The sequence below is a fragment of the Littorina saxatilis genome, linkage group LG17 (assembly GCF_037325665.1).
Source record: "Littorina saxatilis isolate snail1 linkage group LG17, US_GU_Lsax_2.0, whole genome shotgun sequence".
In the NCBI taxonomy this organism is placed as follows: domain Eukaryota; kingdom Metazoa; phylum Mollusca; class Gastropoda; order Littorinimorpha; family Littorinidae; genus Littorina; species Littorina saxatilis.
This window is the reverse complement of record NC_090261.1, coordinates 26,067,409-26,085,634: the sequence shown is the minus strand read 5'-3', so window position 1 is coordinate 26,085,634 and position 18,226 is coordinate 26,067,409. Positions and strand designations below refer to the sequence as shown.

Genomic DNA, 18,226 nt, shown 5'->3' with positions numbered 1-18,226 from the left:
CACCGTTTCTTCCACAGTCGAGGCCCAATCACAGGCCTTGACATGGATGAGCACGCTGTCCACACTGTTGGACCCTCCCGATCGGGCAGAGTCCGATTCCACTCGGGTCCTTGACACGGTTCGAGTGGATCGGGCTTTGCATGCCGTGCGATCGTGCGTGTCGTCTGCGGCAGAATTGGCCATTGGAACACGGGTCCACTTTATTGGCCCTGTTCCGTGATCATTTTCTGCCTACTTCTATAGTGCCTCCGGATATGAGGAAGAGTCTGAGGAACACGTTTTCTCAGCCTTCTTCCCTCTTTCATCCGGACACTGTTCGTTCTGTGGTGGAGTCCACACGCCAGAGGAACACTGATTCTCTGATGGTTGGCCTCGCTGCTTCGGCGACGGCGGCGGGGAGTAAGAGAAGTGCTACAGTCACCTCCAGCTCCCAGCCTCAGAAGAAGAAGAAGCCAGTTTCACTGCCTCCTTCTTCCTCCTCTTAGGCGCCAGTTGCGTTCCCAAGCAAGACGAAGGGTGCTCAGACAGGTAAGGGGAAGCAGCACCACCAGGGGGGGTGGTCGCAAGCCTGCGCCTGCCCGCCAGCAGAATTTTCAGTGAGTCCCGGCCCTACGTTGACGCCCCCTCAAGTTGCCCCTCTTTCGTCCGTCGGTTCCCTTTTTCGGGCCCGCGGCATGTGGGGCAGACTGGTCTGCAACCAGTTTTTCTTGAGGGTGGTGTGGTCGGGGTTTTCTCTACCGCTGTCGTCACAACCTCCATTGTCCGCTCTACCCTGGACGTTCCCCCCTCCTCGAGACCCTGCCAGATGGCAGGCTCTTCAGGACGAGGTGAACTCGTTGGTCGAGAAGAAGGCGGTCTACCCCCTTTCTCAGCCTTCTCCGGGGTTCTGCTCCCGCCTGTTCACCGTCCCCAAAAAGGACGGCCGGTTCAGGCCGGTGTTGGACCTCTCCACCTTGAACTTGTACCTTCACAGGTGCAAGTTCAAGATGGAAACCCCTTCGTCAGTCCGGTTGGCCATCCGGCCAAACGATTGGGCCATGTCTGGGACCTCCAGGATGCTTACTTCCACATCCTGGTGGCCCCGGGGTACCGACATCTGCTCCGGTTCGTTTGGGAGGGCACAGTGTTCGAGTTTCGGGCCCTCCCATTCGGCCTGTCCTTGGCCCCTCTGATTTTCAACGGGGACAACAAGACCACATGCTTAGCTTACCTTCGCCACCAGGGGGGCACCAATTCTCGGTCCCTCTACCTGTTGGCGGAGGAGATTCTGCTCTGGTGCCAGACCAATCAGGTCCGGATGTCAGTCCAGTTCGTTCCGGGGAAACTGAACGCCCTGGTCGACATTCTCAGTCGGGGCGATCAGGTTCTCTCCACAGAATGGACCATCGCCCACAACGTTCTACAGCGTCTGTGGGCAAGGTGGGACCGTCCTCTGATCGATCGGTTCGCAACTCGATTCAGCGCTCGGCTTCCCAGGTACGTCAGCCCCTTTCGAGACATGAATGCGTTCCACTTGGACGCATTCACTCTCTTGTGGAGGCTCCTCGATGCTTACGCCTATCCCCCGACATCTCTGATTCCGAGGGTGCTGGCAAAATATCTGCAGGAACGACCAAGACTGATTTTGGTCGCGCCTTACTGGCCAACAGCTCTGTGGTTTCCAGATCTTCGCGGTCTCACCCACTTAGACCCTCTACCTCTGGATCTGGACGGGGGAGGTCTGCTCCAGCCTCGATCATGCCTCCCTCATCCACGTCCAGAGAGTCTGTGCTTGACCGCATGGCTCTTGTGCGCTCCAAACTGCTTGCACTAGGATTGCACAAGAGTTCAGTAGAGTTTTCCTTGAACGCTAAGAGGCGATCAACTAATCAGCTCTACGACTTACGCTGGAGAGCTTGGGCCACCTTCGCCTTGTCCAAGGGGATAAAGCCGCTTTATCCCTCAACACAGGACTTGGCCAACTTCCTGGTGGAAGTGTATCAAAAGAAGAGTCTTTCTTCTAAGACTCTTCTTGGATACAGATCTGCCATCGCTTCCACGATTGCGGCCGCTACTGGTCGCAGACCTGAACACTTGATCAGGTCCTCCCTCATCGCTAATGTCCTTTCGGGTATTAGCAATGCAGCGGTGTCTAAACCTCGGGTTTCATTTCCCAAGGGGGATGTCTTTCTGGTCCTCAAACTCCTGCGTAGCAATGAGTTTGAACCCCTGGCAGGCATCAGTATCAAGTTGCTGATTTTTAAGACTAATTGTTCCTCATCGCTTTAGCCACTTGCCGTAGACTCAGTGGTATTCAAGCTTTGAGTGGCCTGGACTTTGACATTGAGTTCACCACACAGCAGTGGTTGCCAGCATGGTCACGTCAGTCTAAGGTATGTTTCTTGGGTATATTTTCTTTTACGGTAGTACTGTTCGAAAATTGCCTGGGTATCTTAATCCTTGGATTTAAGTGATTTTGATTAAGGAGTTTAATACTCTACATATCACCCTCACACCACTCTGGTATTCTGTGCAAGAATAGTACTGTCGAGGTAAGTGTTATATTGACTGTAAGGCTTCTTTTTAAGCCTACTGTCTATATGATACTTACCGAGACAGTACTATTAGAGTTTCCCTCCCGCCTCCCCTCTTGATATGTTATGGGCTTTTTGAGGGTCTGCAGCTCATAAAGAAAGAGGACGCGCCACCTACATCCTGTAAGGGGGAAGCACTCGGACAGTGCTTGGGATCCACGGTGGCGCATGGTTATGGGAGATAATTGTACCCACTCAGCGTTTTGTCCAATTTTTTCGGCCTATAATAGATAATGTGCAAGAATAGTACTGTCTCGGTAAGTATCATATAGACAGTAGGCTTAAAAAGAAGCCTTACAACCAGGCTGACACCTTTTTGTATTGTATTGGAATATATACTGATTGATTTTGTTTTGCATGTGCAGTGATTGGATACTACATCTTCCGTGGTGCCAACTCTCAGAAGAATGAATTCAGGAAAGACCCATTCAACCCCAATGTCAAACGTAAGTTCTCTTCATACGGATTATCTGTAAGATGTAATCAGAAGCTTAGTCATTGTTTTTATAACCTTTGTTTACATAACCAATCATGGCACGATCTCATTTGTTGGAAGAAAAGTCGCACCTAAAATCAGAGTCACATAACAGCTGGTGGGTGTGCTGTTGGTGGTAGTTATCGGCGTTGCAATGCTTGTTTACTATATTACTTAGTGCGATAGTGCCAGCTAATTTTTTCTTGGGCCTTCTTGCAGAAAAAGTAACACCCTTTTATCAAGATAGAGATGAAGCAGCTGCAGTGTTTTCATGAGTGTGAATGTGTGTGTACTGTTCTGCAAAGTTGGAAAAGTTGCTGAACTTGACTTCTTCTTTTCAGACCTGGAAACAATCCCAACACCCAGTGGCAAGCGTCTGCTGGTGTCTGGATGGTGGGGAGTGTGCCGCAAACCCAACTACCTTGGCGACCTGCTCATGGCTCTGTCCTGGTCTCTACCGTGTGGTCAGTATTTGCTTCCTACGTTTTTGGGATGTCCATTGTTTGTTATTTAGTGACCCCGTGTTGATTTGCAGTTTGTTCGTTGTGTTTTTGTGTCAAAGTTAACGTTGCAGTTATAGTTTTGTTCCATCAGCTTATGGTAAATTTTAGCCAATCACAGAACTGATCATGAATGGGGCCTTGTAAGGGAGCAAGAATATTTTAAGAATGTTATTATCATTAAAACCACTGAAAAAGTTGTTCTTTGGAGAGGTGAAAAGGAAAACCTTGATATTATTGCATGTTATTAACTCGTTGCAGGAAAGATGCAAACCATGACAATATTGGCGAACTGAAGTAATTTTTGCAGTCTTAAAGCTAACCTGTTCAGTCATTGTATTTTGAGCATTGGGGATCTTTGTCAATATAACACTTACCTCGACAGTACTATTCTTGCACATTATCTATTATAGGCCGAAAAAATTGGACAAAACGCTGCGTGGGTACAATTATCTCCCATAACCATGCGCCACCGTGGATCCCAAGCACTGTCTGAGTGCTTCCCCCTTACAGGATGTAGGTGGCGCGTCCTCTTTCTTTTTTCGCGCGTGACAGTAGGCTGTGTTTCTGCTGCGCTCCCGGATTATTTTGGATTCTAGAGTCTTCTTTTCTGTGTGGATTACCACCTGTTGGATTTTTGTGTGTTATTCCACTTCTGGCTTGAGGCTACGTTGTTTTTCTTCCAACTTGTGCCTCCGTTGTTGTGTGGCGGACTCGGCGTGCCTACCGTCCTACTTCGTGGTGACCGGTCGTCTGCTTCTCGTTTCGCCTCATTCACTTGAGTATTGACCTAATTTTCTTTGAATTTTGTTAATTCTCTATTTTTTAAGGGTACGTACAGGGCGAGGTAGGATGTCTCGTCTTGTTTTGGGCTCTGGTTCTACGGAACCAGAGTCTGCCGGGGGCAACCCTTCTCCGGGCGCACAGCGTCATGTTTTGCGCACGGACAGGGGGACCTTTCGGCGCTCCGACTCTCCCTCCCCAAACGCTTTGCGTTTGCGGCGAGGGAGGGCGGAGAAAGCCTGTTTGAGCAAGCTCAATGCGAGCTTGCTCAAACAGGCTGGGCTTGAACCTGGGACTTCGGGCGGGGCTGCGCCGTCGAAGGTTCGGGGAAGGTCGAGGGGAAAGAAAAAGCGTCTTTCTCCTTCTCCTTCCGTGGAACACGCTTCCCCCCCTTCGACGCCGTTGTCCGGCCCTCAGTCTCAGGCTTCAGCTCCTCCCGGTTTCAAGCCTGGGGGGAAGGTTTCCTTCTCCTCCCTGGCTCGAATCCGGGGGCGGGTCGATTCCCAACCCTCTTTGGGGGTTGGTGAATCTGATCTAGGGGCTACGGGAGAGACTCAGGTTTCGACTTCTTTCTTTTCCGGTGCCTCTCCTGTGCCCTCCTCGGTTTCCACCGCTGTGGAAGCCAGGAGGGACACGGGTCCTCCTCTGAACTCCCTCGCTGGGTCGTCTACTGCTGTTTCGACAGTAGTCTCGGACTCATGGGGGGGGAGATCGGAGGAGATGACGGGGTCTATGAATTCCCTCCCCGCTGGGGTTGGGATGCGAATTGACCCCGTTCAGGGCGGTCCTGTGGGGGCAGGGGTTTCAGGCATCGTGCCTACGACCACTGCTACTACGGTTCCCTCTGACGTCCGTGTGACTGGTGGCTGTCCCTCTATGAAACGCTCCGGCCGACTAGTTACTGGACGTGGAGGTGTTCGACAGAACGTGGTACTTCTGTCGAATGGTCAGGGCGACGGGAACATTGTTTCTGTTGCTCAAACCGACACCTCCGACCGGACCGTCTTGACCCCACGCCATTCCTTAGCGTCTGGTGTTCGGGTGACGGATGGTCCGGACCAAGGGTCCGGAACGGTCCAGGCTTACGGGTCGGGATCGAACCGGACCCACGGGTCCCGACTGGACTTGACCTCCGGGTTTGGTCCGGACGGGACCCATGGTACGGGACCGTACCGGACCTTAGGGTCCGGTGCGGGACAGTACCTCTGGCCCTTGCCGGACCCCCGGACCTACGGGTCCGGATGGTACGGTACGGGACCAGTGGTCCGGTCGGGACCGGACCACCCGACCACCTCTGTTGGTCCGGGTGGTCTGGCACCGAACCGGAACACACCGGACCACCGGACCTACGGGTCCGGATGGTACGGTACGGGACCAGTGGTCCGGTCGGGACCGGACCACCCGACCACCTCTGTTGGTCCGGGTGGTCTGGCACCGAACCGGAACACACCGGACCACCGGACCTACGGGTCCGGATGGTACGGTGTTTCCACGTCCGGACCGAACCACCCGAACACTTTTGTGGGTACGGATGGTTCTGTGCCGAACGGGACCTCCGGATGGTACGGGACCGGACCGGACCACCGGACCGGACCGGACCACCGGAACACCGGACCACTCGACCGGACCGGACCGGACCACCGGAACACCGGACCACCCGACCGGACCGGATCGGCACCCCCGACCGGACCGGACCATTTCTTTTCTGATCAGACCCGATGGGTCCCTGTTCAGTCTATAAATGGCGGGGGTTCGTTGGCTGGACTGACCCAACAGTCGCAGGGTTTTTGTTGTTCTCTCCCTTCGGCTGCTGGAGACGTTTCGTCTTTGGGGCAGGGGTCTTCGCGGCCTCTTGCTTCAGTGGGCGTTTCGTCACAGTCTACTTCATCACTTTCGGCTCCTCCCCCTCAAGCTTCCTACACTCCTGCTGTTGAGGAGTTGTCGGGAAGTGAAGAGGAGAGTGAGTCAGAGGACGATGGGGAGGAGGATCAGGGTCGCCCTGAGGTTAACACTGATCCTCTACCCTTGCCGGTTTCTGATGGAACTTCCGAAGCTATGCTTCGTACTTTCCAACAGTACATGACAGACATCACGCGGCGTCTTGACGCCACGGATGCCTCTCTTAAGCGTCTGTCGTCTAGTGTTCCCAACCCTTCGGTTGACACACAGGACGTGGAGTCTGAGGACGAGAGGCAGGAGGCTCTCCCTCGCACAGCTAGAAGGACGTTTGAACAGTTTCAGGACGTCCTTCCCTCCGACGCCCTCTCGTCCTTGGAGTCCGCTTCGGCCCGGGCGCGGGAGGCACACGCCGCGTCTGCCGGCGGCTCGTTTTATGAACGATCCGGCCGCCAGCAATTCGCGTTCCACCCTAGTCTTAGTGCCACGGTGGAAGCGGCAGCACATCGCCTGAGGAGTACAGATTCACGTGCGAACGCGACCTATGTTCCTCGGGAGGACGCGGATTCAGTGCCGTGCTTTCCTTCGGGAGGCGCACCTCCACTGTTTCCTCGTGTCCAATCTGTTTCGTCCCTCCCTTTTCCCTTTGACTCTCGAACTCTCCCTTTCCAGACTTCGAGTGTTCAGGGTGGGGCTGACGGTGATGTGTTCGTTGGGGAGGTGCCTTCGGTCAAGAAGGTGGAACTGAGCTCTGCTTCGTTCCACAATCTTGAGGCCACCGTTTCTTCCATTGTCGAGGCCCAATCACAGGCCTTGACATGGATGAGCACGCTGTCCACACTGTTGGACCCTCCCGATCGGGCAGAGTCCGATTCCACTCGGGTCCTTGACACGGTTCGAGTGGATCGGGCTTTGCATGCCGTGCGATCGTGCGTGACGACTGCGGCAGAATTGGCCATTGGAACACGGGTCCACTTGTTGGCCCTGTTCCGTGATCATTTTCTGGCTACTTCTTTAGTGCCTCCGGATATGAGGAAGAGTCTGAGGAACACGTTTCCTCAGCCTTCTTCCCTTTTTCATCCGGGCACTGTCCGTTCTGTGGTGGAGTCCACACGCCAGAGGAACACTGATTCTCTGATGGTTGGCCTCGCTGCTTCGGCGACGTCGGCGGGGAGTAAGAGAAGTGCTACAGTCACCTCCAGCTCCCAGCCTCAGAAGAAGAAGAAGAAGAAGCCAGTTTCACTGCCTCCTTCTTCCTCCTCTCAGGCGCCTGTCGCGTTCCCCCCTGCGGCCCCGGCTTCTCGTGCTCCCAAGCGTAAGAAGAAGGGTGCTCAGACAGGTAAGGGTAAGCAGCACCACCAGGGGGGTGGTCGCAAGCCTGCGCCTGCCCGCCAGCAGAATTTTCAGTGAGTCCCGGCCCTACGTTGACGCCCCCTCAAGTTGCCCCTCTTTCGTCCGTCGGTTCCCTTTTTCGGGCCCGCGACATGTGGGGCAGACTGGTCTCCAACCAGTTTATCTTGAGGGTGGTGGGGTCGGGGTTTTCTCTACCGCTGTCGTCACAACCTCCATTGTCCGCTCTACCTTTGACGTTCCCCCCTCCTCGAGACCCTGCCAGATGGCAGGCTCTTCAAGACGAGGTGAACTCGTTGGTCGAGAAGAAGGCTGTCTACCCCCTTTCTCAGCCTTCTCCGGGGTTCTACTCCCGCCTGTTCACCGTCCCCAAAAAGGACGGCAGGTTCAGGCCGGTGTTGGACCTCTCCACCTTGAACTTGTACCTTCGCAGGTGCAAGTTCAAGATGGAAACCCCTTCGTCGGTCCGGTTGGCCATCCGGCCAAACGATTGGGCCACGTCTGTGGACCTCCAGGATGCTTACTTCCACATCCTGGTGGCCCCGGGGTACCGACATCTGCTCCGGTTTGTTTGGGAGGGCACAGTGTTCGAGTTTCGGGCCCTCCCATTCGGCCTGTCCTTGGCCCCGCTGATTTTTACAAAGGTGGTCAAGGAGCTGGCGGCGTTGGTCAGAGCTCAGGGTGTGCGTCTGCGTCAATATTTGGACGATTGGCTCACCCTGGCCCAGTCTCGCGATCAATGCCTCCAACACACCCGGCAGGTCCTGGAACGGACCCATGCTTTGGGGTTCCAGATACAGTGGCACAAGTCAGACCTCGTGCCAGCCCAGCAGTTTTGCTACTTGGGGATGGCGTTCGACACAGTGCTTTACACTGTGTCTCCCTCCCCGGACAGAATCCTCTCCCTGAGGCGAAAGATCCTCTCCATTCAGGCTTGCCGCGCTGTTCCTCACAGGCGGCTGGCGGAACTGTTGGGTTCCATGGAGTCTGTCGCTCTGCTGCTGCCCCTTGCAAGGCTACACAAACGTCCCCTGCAACGGGCAGTAGCAGATCGGACTTCCAGGCCTCTCGATTACACCGAGTTGGTCCAGATCGGGCCTTGGTTTCACGAGGCTGTAGTCCAATGGCTGGACCCGATCTGGCTCAACTCTGCGGTGCCTATCCAACCGAGACGGCCGTCTCTCTTCCTGTACACCGACGCTTCTACGCGGGGTTGGGGGGCCCACCTGGACCTGCACGAGGCCCAGGGGGTCTGGACCCAGGAGGAGTCCCTCCTACACATCAACTTTCTAGAGTTGGAGGCGGTTCGTCGGGCTCTGCTGGAGTTTCGCCTCCTGATTCGGGATCAGGATGTGTTGGTCCACGGGGACAACACCACATGCCTAGCTTACCTTCGCCACCAGGGGGGCACCAATTCTCGGTCCCTCTCCCTGTTAGCGGAGGAGATTCTGCTCTGGTGCCAGACCAATCAGGTCCGGATGTCAGTCCAATTCGTTCCGGGGAAACTGAACGCCCTGGCCGACATTCTCAGTCGGGGCGATCAGGTTCTCCCCACAGAATGGACCATCGCTCACAACGTTCTACGGCGTCTGTGGGCAAGGTGGGACCGTCCTCTGATCGATCTGTTCGCAACTCGATTCAGCGCTCGGCTTCCCAGGTACGTCAGCCCCTTTCGAGACACGAATGCGTTCCACGTGGACGCATTCACTCTCTCGTGGAGGCTCCTCGATGCTTACGCCTATCCCCCGACATCTCTGATTCCGAGGGTACTGGCAAAGTATCTGCAGGAACGGCCAAGACTGATTTTGGTCGCGCCTTACTGGCCAACAGCTCCGTGGTTTCCAGATCTTCGCGGTCTCACCCACGTAGACCCTCTACCTCTGAATCTGGACGGGGGAAGTCTGCTCCAGCCTCGATCAGGCCTCCCTCATCCACGTCCAGAGAGTCTGTGCTTGACCGCATGGCTCTTGTGCGCTCCAAACTGCTTGCACTAGGATTGCACAAGAGTTCAGTAGAGTTTTCCTTGAACGCTAAGAGGCGATCAACTAATCAGCTCTATGACTTACGCTGGAGAGCTTGGGCCTCCTTCGCCTTGTCCAAGGGGATAAAGCCGCTTTATCCCTCAACACAGGACTTGGCCAACTTCCTGGTGGAAGTGTATCAAAAGAAGAGTCTTTCTTCTAAGACTCTTCTTGGATACAAATCTGCCATCACTTCCACGATTGCGGCTGCTACTGGTCGCAGACCTGAACACTTGATCAGTTCCTCCCTCATTGCTAATGTCCTTTCGGGTATTAGCAATGCAGCGGTGTCTAAACCTCGGGTTTCATTTCCCAAGTGGGATGTCTTCCTGGTTCTCAAACTCCTGCGTAGCAAGGAGTTTGAACCCCTGGCAGGCATTAGTATCAAGTTCCTGACTTTTAAGACTGTGTTCCTCATCGCTTTAGCCACTTGCCGTAGACTCAGTGGTATTCAAGCTTTGAGTGGCCTGGAATTTGACATTGAGTTCACCACACATCAGGTGACGTTGGCTTTCCTACCAGACTTTCGAGCCAAGAATCAGAATGCCTCGGAGTTGTCCAAACCAGTAGTCATTCAAGCCTTGGCTCCCACTCTTGAACATGATGACCCTGATCGCTTCCTCTGCCCAGTACGTGCCCTTAGAGTGTACCTGGATAGAACACGTAGCTTTCGGTCTTCTAAGCGGTCACTGTTTGTCTCGCTTAATCCGAAGTACCAATCGGATATTTCTAGACAAACTTTAGCTCGTTGGCTGACCTTGCTTATCAAACAGGCTTATGTTCATGCTCAAGTGGATGTGGTCCCTGACATCAGGGCACACGAGATTCGGGCTATCGGCTCCTCGTTGGCGCACGTGCGGGGTGCCTCGCTCCAAAGCATAATGGCGGTCGCGTTCTGGAAGACTCCAGCCACGTTTATTAACCACTATATGCGAGACTTTTCCAGTCTCAGGCTTGACCAGTCGTATGGCATTGCCAAAGCAGTGGTTGCCAGCATGGTCACGTCAGTCTAAGGTATTTTTCTTGGGTATATTTTCTTTTACAGTAGTACTGTTCGAAAATTGCCTGGGTATCTTAATCCTTGGATTTAAGTGATTTTGATTAAGGAGTTTAATACTCTACATATCACCCTCACACCACTCTGGTATTCTGTGCAAGAATAGTACTGTCGAGGTAAGTGTTATATTGACTGTAAGGCTTCTTTTTAAGCCTACTGTCTATATGATACTTACCGAGACAGTACTATTAGAGTTTCCCTCCCGCCTCCCCTCTTGATATGTTATGGGCTTTTTGAGGGTCTGCAGCTCATAAAGAAAGAGGACGCGCCACCTACATCCTGTAAGGGGGAAGCACTCAGACAGTGCTTGGGATCCACGGTGGCGCATGGTTATGGGAGATAATTGTACCCACGCAGCGTTTTGTCCAATTTTTTCGGCCTATAATAGATAATGTGCAAGAATAGTACTGTCTCGGTAAGTATCATATAGACAGTAGGCTTAAAAAGAAGCCTTACAATCTCCTTCATTTCTATTTTCTTTTCCCATAACATTGCACTTGAGTGTAGATGTACCATAGAAAAAGAACATTTGGACCTGCAGCCCTTTATCAAATTCAAGTTTTTTTGTAATATTGGTTGTTTTGTCTCTCTGCAGGTTTCGGTCACATTCTGCCCTACTTCTATCCCATCTACTTCTTCATCCTGCTTGTCCACCGCGAGCGTCGTGACGATGCCCACTGCAAGCAGAAGTATGGTGCCAGCTGGGAGCGCTACTGTGAGCGTGTGCGCTACAGGATAATTCCGTACGTCTACTGAGATTCTCCGCCAGAGAACTGCCATGCTAAGATGTCTCTCCAGAGTGTTTGAAAGATTGCTGCCAGTTGGTTCAAGCATACCTGGGTGTTTTTTTGTTGTGTTTTCAATGAGGGTTTTGTGTCATAACTATGTGAAATGTACCAAGAAGCTTGGTCCAGCATTTCATGAGATGTGTGAGAATTGAGGATTCTGTCATCAAAAATCTTCTGTTTTTTTTAAATGTTTTTAAATTTTTTATGTTAAATTCCCAAAGGAGCTCGCATGATTTTTCTGAGTCTTGACAAAATGTTCCCTGGAATCATGACAAGCAAATTTTGGACTCAAGCATTTTGTATGCATTCTTGACTACAGTGTGAGCCGGTGATTCTAAATTTTCCATACAAATACTTTGTAGTGAAGGCTCGACAGTGTGAACTTTTTTCTGTCTCGTGTTTTTTTCTTGATAATTGAAACCAGTTCCAGTACCTTATGATTTGGCTTTAGTTTTCCCAGTGGAAAATGGATGTACTGTGAGATGAGGGACAGCTCAGAGCTTGAGAGAAGAAATGTTTGTAATGTGCAATTCATATCTGCTTTTCAGTCTAACATTTGCAACTTTTGTGTGTCTGAGCAGTGTTTGATAGTGGTGCGATTAGATATTTTTGTCTTTATATATTCCAAGGATTCAAGACTTGCTCAGTATGTGCACATTTTTATACTGGTGATTTTAAGCAGTGTATTTTCATGGAAATGTCATTCACAATCTTATGGCATAATGAGTCCTTATGACTTTAAGTTAGGCTTCATTGTTCATCGTTTCTTTTTGTTCAATCTCAGTTATGATATAAGCTATTTTATGAATATAGTAATGATTTCTGTCCAGCATCCGATCCCAGTTTTCAACAATCCGTATTTTTACTGCTGATGATGAATTATCACTGTCTACAACAATCATGATTTTAAATACTAATGTCTTTTGTTACAAAATACAATCATGTTCATCACGCCGTATAGGTATTAGATCGTGAAGTTTAGAACTCAGCCGGTGTTTGAATATTCATTGTCATTGGCATGATTATCTTTTTGTATGTACTGGAAGTTACTGCTGTTTCACTTTGTATTGTTTCATGACCGATGACATACTCATTGAACTCACCTGATTCATAGTGCAGCGTAGAGAGTTCAGAAACAGCCTTCAGGGGTGTGATACTGTAGTTATATGGATCAATCTTTTTGTATTGATAATGAAAGTAGATTAACTTGCCTGGTCATAGTGGTTAATGAAATATGTATACCAGTCAGCAATCAGGTGGAAAATGATGTATAAAACTGTAACGCATCCCTGCTACACTGAAGTAAGCTAACCATAACATTGTCAATTTGTTCGATGGGTTAATATCTTTTCTCTTGGTGTTCTTAAAAAAAGAAGTTTTATTGTAAAGATTTTATTTTTCACATGGAAATCTAACAAGGAAATTGGTTCTCTGACCTTGCTGTGTCCATTTTTGATTCAAAGATAGTTAACATTACAGACCACAGCCTTCAAATCTGTTTCTAAGATCTTCAGTTTGTACATATGTTGTTCCTTCCATCTTCATTTGCACATTCACATTTCCATCTTCATAATCATCTGTTCAGAAAGGAAGCTTTCATTTTGTTGTTACATCATGGTTGGTCATCAAAACTTTTAACTTTCATCATTTCCGCCTTCTCTCCCCGCGGGTTAGGGGGAGTCCCATATTGGTTGGGACGAGAAAGAATTTACCCGATGCTCCCCAGCATGTCGTAAGAGGCGACTAACGGATTCTGTTTCTCCTTTTACCCTTGTTAAGTGTTTCTTGTATAGAATATAGTCAATGTTTGTAAAGATTTTAGTCAAGCAGTATGTAAGAAATGTTAAGTCCTTTGTACTGAAAACTTGCATTCTCCCAGTAAGGTAATATATTGTACTACGTTGCAAGCCCCTGGAGCAAATTTTTGATTAGTGCTTTTGTGAACAAGAAACAATTGACAAGTGGCTCTATCGCATCTCCCCCTTCCCCCGTCGCGATATAATCTTCGTGGTTGAAAACGACGTTAAACACCAAATAAAGAAAGAAATTTTCCCCTTCATTCTTTCTTTCTTTATTTGGTGTTTAACGTCGTTTTCAACCACGAAGGTTATATCGCGACGGTCCCCCTTCATGATAACTATTGTTTCAGGTTTACAAAAGTCATACAGTATTATGGAATGGTGTTCTTCAATATTTTAACATTCCTTTGGATTTACTTGAAGCATTCTTTCGTCTGGAATCCAGAGAAGCTTGTTTCAAACTAAAAAAGGACTATTGATTTTAATGGGTCGGTCTGTCTTATAATCCTGTTTTCAATCACCCAGATCTATGCAACATAAGTGGAATGTTTTTCTACCCTGACATATGCTATTTTTAATTGTATATTGCTAAAATGGGATGGTTTATTGCTGATTTCTTTGTTTATTAAGATGGTTTGCCAGGTCTACTTTTATAGGCCCTTTTACCGCATAGTCAAGAAATAAATAGTCCTTTTTTTCCCATCAGATTCAACGATTAACTTATTTATTGACAAAAACAAAACTCCGCTGTACAATGATTTGCTTCCATGTTTATGTTCGTGTTAGATGTAATCTCATTTTGTTTTTTATCACCTGTACATTTTTAATTTTTTTTTTTATTGTGTGCGGAGTGCTTTGCATGAAATTTTAAAACATGTAGTCGTAATGTATGTTTGCGAGTGAAAGTGTCTACCAAGCGAGAAAGAGTATAGATGATGTTCATTCATGCATGTTCATAGCGCCAATGGTTTGTCATTTTTCATGATCAAAACTGTTCATGTTTTTCATTTTTGTGTTCAGTCATGCTTCATGTTCAAAACTTCATTTCTTCCATTTTTTGTGTTCAGTCATTTGTCATGCTTCATGTTTGGAGTTAACTAATGAAATATTGTTCACATTGATTTTGTTGCTGTCCCTTGTTTATGATACTAAGTTTGATAGGTTTGTGGGTTCTATGAAATCAAACAAAAGTACAGTCGGAATCAAAATAGGCCACGAGAAAATCTACCAATCATTAAGATTAAGAAGCAAAAGTTATTTGAATATGTCATTGTTTTTATATTTTTTTTAGAATGTCTTTTTTGAACAGCTTCAAACGTTTTTGAGGTGGTGATAATCTGAGCAGTCTCCGTTTATTTTTTTATATTTAAAAAAAAAAATAATAATACCACGTTTTGGACTCCCTTGTGTACAAAAGTGATCTACTGTATACTTGAGCACTGTTTCAAGCTGAGTAGTTTGCTCCATCAACTGGGAAAGTGAAGCATGAAGTTTGTTGTACATGTATTGATCAGGTTGAAGTTGATGACTGGTAAGAACTTGGTTTGTTTGAAAAGCGTGCAAGTTTTTAGGTCGGTGAAACTGAGAGTGGATTTGCTGCATGGGGAATGACAGGAAACGGCCAGTGTGCATTTTATGAGAGATTTTGCCAGCGTTCTCGACTCCCTGTGCTCAAATCATTGTTGAATATTACAAATGATGTTTGTAGGGTTTGCATCTCCAACTCGCAAACTTGCTACACATAATTATTCTCAGTTTGAAGACATATGTGAACAAGATGAAACGGATACATGTGTATGTTTCATATCAAAACTTTTAGGAACACGACAGAAAAAGGATGCAGCGGTTTCATGGGGAGTTGTACATTGGCTGCTTAGTGTCTTTATATTGTTCCACAGAAAACCTTTGTCATTTAAAATGGAATATTTCTTGAGAGCGAAGTACATTCAAAGTGGAATGACGGAAATGTATGGTGGCTGCTCAAAGAATAAAACGCTAGATGTAGATTAAAGAACATATGGATGAGAGGCACAGGGAGTCAAGAAGTTGGCTAACTGGTAGACAGGGTTTTATGCTGTGTGACTGATGTTCACATAATTACAGCTCTGACAAGGCAGCTTGCTACACACATTCTCTGCCCATGCTTTGCACACAGTCTTGGCAGACAGATTCTGGGAGCATCAGTGAAAGAAAAACAAACAGATATGGCTTTCCATTCAGAGTTATTGATGTGCTAAAATTTACGTATCTGCATTTCCAATACTCAAGAATTCTAAGCTCATGCAGGATTCACTTTTTTTGTGTTCGGGTGGATGCATGGCTTTTTAATGCAAATGCGTGCTTTGTTTGGCAGAAAATAAACAAAGATGAGCAGTTATTGGAACAGATTTCTTTTTGGCAGGTGCTATCATTTGAGCAGAAAAATCAAAGAGATGGTACTGATTTAGGTACAATATTTTTTCATACCATACTTTAACAATTAAACCTTCACATCACACATCCGGACATGGTATTCTAGTGATTATTAAATAATACAATGTTATACCAACCAATACATACAATCTGCATTTTTGCTGCTGATCTGTCTGCGGTAGCGATGCTTAGATGGTGCAGAGGGCTGTGTATGTTGTAGATCTTGATGTTCGTGTTTATTGGGGGGCCGTGTGCTCGTTCGGTCCCCTTTTTATGAGTGTTGCTAGTTCCACAAGCAAGAAAAGAGGATGTTCCTGATTGATCCAACGGTTTTCAAGCATATGCTGAAGAAGTACAACAAATGGTCACTTTTTAGTACCCGGTTTGGGAAACTGTACACTGGGAAAAGCGCTGTGAAGATTACCTAAGAAGCAGAAGTGTGGTTATTATTTTAATCTTTTTATTCTTTTTTTTTTTTTTTAAAAGGGACATTTTCAGAAGGCTCCTAAAGTTAAACAATGTGTCACATTAATCATAAGCAAGAAATAAAATCGGTTGTAACAAAAAAAAATCAGTTTTTGTTCTTCAATGAGGGGTAAAGTATTTTGAGTTCCAAAAAATATATTTTAAGACCTTTACTTTAATGAACAATTATAACAAATCCTGGATGTCTCATAACCTCATACTTCATAATGTCTCCAGTGCTGAATTTACAGATGTACCAAAATCATGCAAATTGGTTTTTTATATCAAGAGGAAGATAGGAGCACTCATAACCTGTATCATAGTTCATATTCATTAGAATAGCTCATACATGTGTGTTATTTGTTGAAACGTATTTCCAAATGGCGTATTATCCGTTTGACATATTCGCTACCGGACATTCCCTGAAAAAAGAAACTGCCAGTCCCCATAGCAGCACTTGTATAGCTGTTCTACTCAGTTGTGGTGGCTATGAATACTTGTGCAAGAAGTTTTACACTGTAAGAAATCATGTGTATAAAGTATAACTATATACATTATGTGATCGATATGTTTATCGTAAACGATCCAAGTATTTTTGGTACTGTCAATACGCACGTATTTTGTATACCTAGTCAATAACTGATTTACAAATTTTTATGATAAATGTAAAGTATAATTTCATAATCTCCAATGCACAGCAGTTTGTACAATATATGCTGTGGCATGTCAAAAATGTAAACAAGAGTATAATATAACAGTTGGAAAAGATGGTTAACAACAGTGGGTTTTGTTTTTGTTTGAGTGACAATCAAAGATGGTGAATTTAAATAGTTCCCAAGACTTTGAATTTTGCTTTCGACAATGATAAAGTCATATCAAAACTATAAGACTTGTGTCTTTAAAAAAAAAAAAAAAAAAAAAAAAATCAAAGAGCTTGTAAACGCTCATTTAAGAATGTGTTCAAGAAGGAAAAAGGGGCAACAGTGGAAATTTACAATTTCTTTTGTGATGGTTTACCTGTGTTATTCATTCCATATTATTAATACTTCATTTACAAGACAGGTTTAAAAATTCCTTTAAAGAAGTTCTGGTTGGAGAAGTGATGGCTTTAAATAGTTCTTTTAAGAGATGCTAACGGCATCATTGAGTTCAGAGACTAGTGCATTTTAGTTTCTCAGAATCTCCCATATTCTTTTTTTGTTGGCTGAATTTGAGGTCTGATTGGCAGTGACCCTCGCTCACACAAATGGCTAATAGTCTGTATTCCTGTACTCTTAGAATGAATCAGTACAGAAAAAAGTGCTTCTTAAGACAAACACATTTTTCAGACAATGTAGTTTCAAACTTTTGCATATATGGCAATAGAATAGCTCATTTGCTCTTAAGAAACATTTTTTCTTTAGTAAATTTAGGCAGGGTTTGCTTTGTAATAGCAGCAGTGTAATTAATATTGTACATACTTTTGATGTTGAAAGGTGTCGTAGATATGTAATAAAAGTACCTTTTGTAACAAACAAATCTTTGTATGTTTGCAATCTGTGTGTGTGTGTGTATGACAAAACTGTTGTTTGGCACTGACAGCCTGGTAACTCGGTTGGTAGTTGGTAGAGCACTGGTCTTGTGATGCTTGGGTCAGGGGTTTGAATCCAGGCCGGAGCAGACACAAGTCAACTTTGTATGCCAACTGTAAAAGCGTATCCATGTCCCACTGCTGTGGTATGTAGAAGACCTGGGTCATTCTTCCAAAAGCGCAGGTGGCTGATACAGCGATGAAAATTCTCCGTTTTTTCCGACTTTTCCGATTATTTTCAATGGGCCATCCGATTTATTTGTGCGATTCCGTTTTTTGGCTCACGAAGTGTAGCCTATGCGATCAGTCGTAACTTTGTCTGTTTGTGCGTGTGTTTGTGCGTGTGTATGTCTGTGGTAGAAACTTTAACATTTCGTCATTTGAAGACGTCACATTATGGCGTAAGAGGGTTAGACGTCACGCGAAGGAATTACTGAAAGTCTCGGTCATTGTTTTTTGAGCGGGCCGAGACTAGTTGGCGGTCGTGTCGTAGATAGTTGACACTCTCTCTCTCTCTCTCTCTCTCTCTCTTTCTCT

General features: G+C 47.0%; 1 protein-coding gene across 1 annotated transcript in view; it reads left to right on the top strand.

Moving 5' to 3' along the window:
* Positions 1-17,637, top strand: part of LOC138951981 (delta(14)-sterol reductase TM7SF2-like) — a 32,586-nt gene extending 14,949 nt beyond the window's left edge. Inside the window, exons 9-11 of the mRNA XM_070323549.1 lie at positions 2,939-3,019; positions 3,390-3,512; positions 11,251-17,637. Coding sequence (XP_070179650.1) covers positions 2,939-3,019; positions 3,390-3,512; positions 11,251-11,411 — 365 coding nt within the window. The 3' untranslated portion in view covers positions 11,412-17,637. The remainder of the gene's footprint in view (positions 1-2,938; positions 3,020-3,389; positions 3,513-11,250) is intronic.
* The last annotated feature ends 589 nt before the right edge of the window (positions 17,638-18,226 follow it).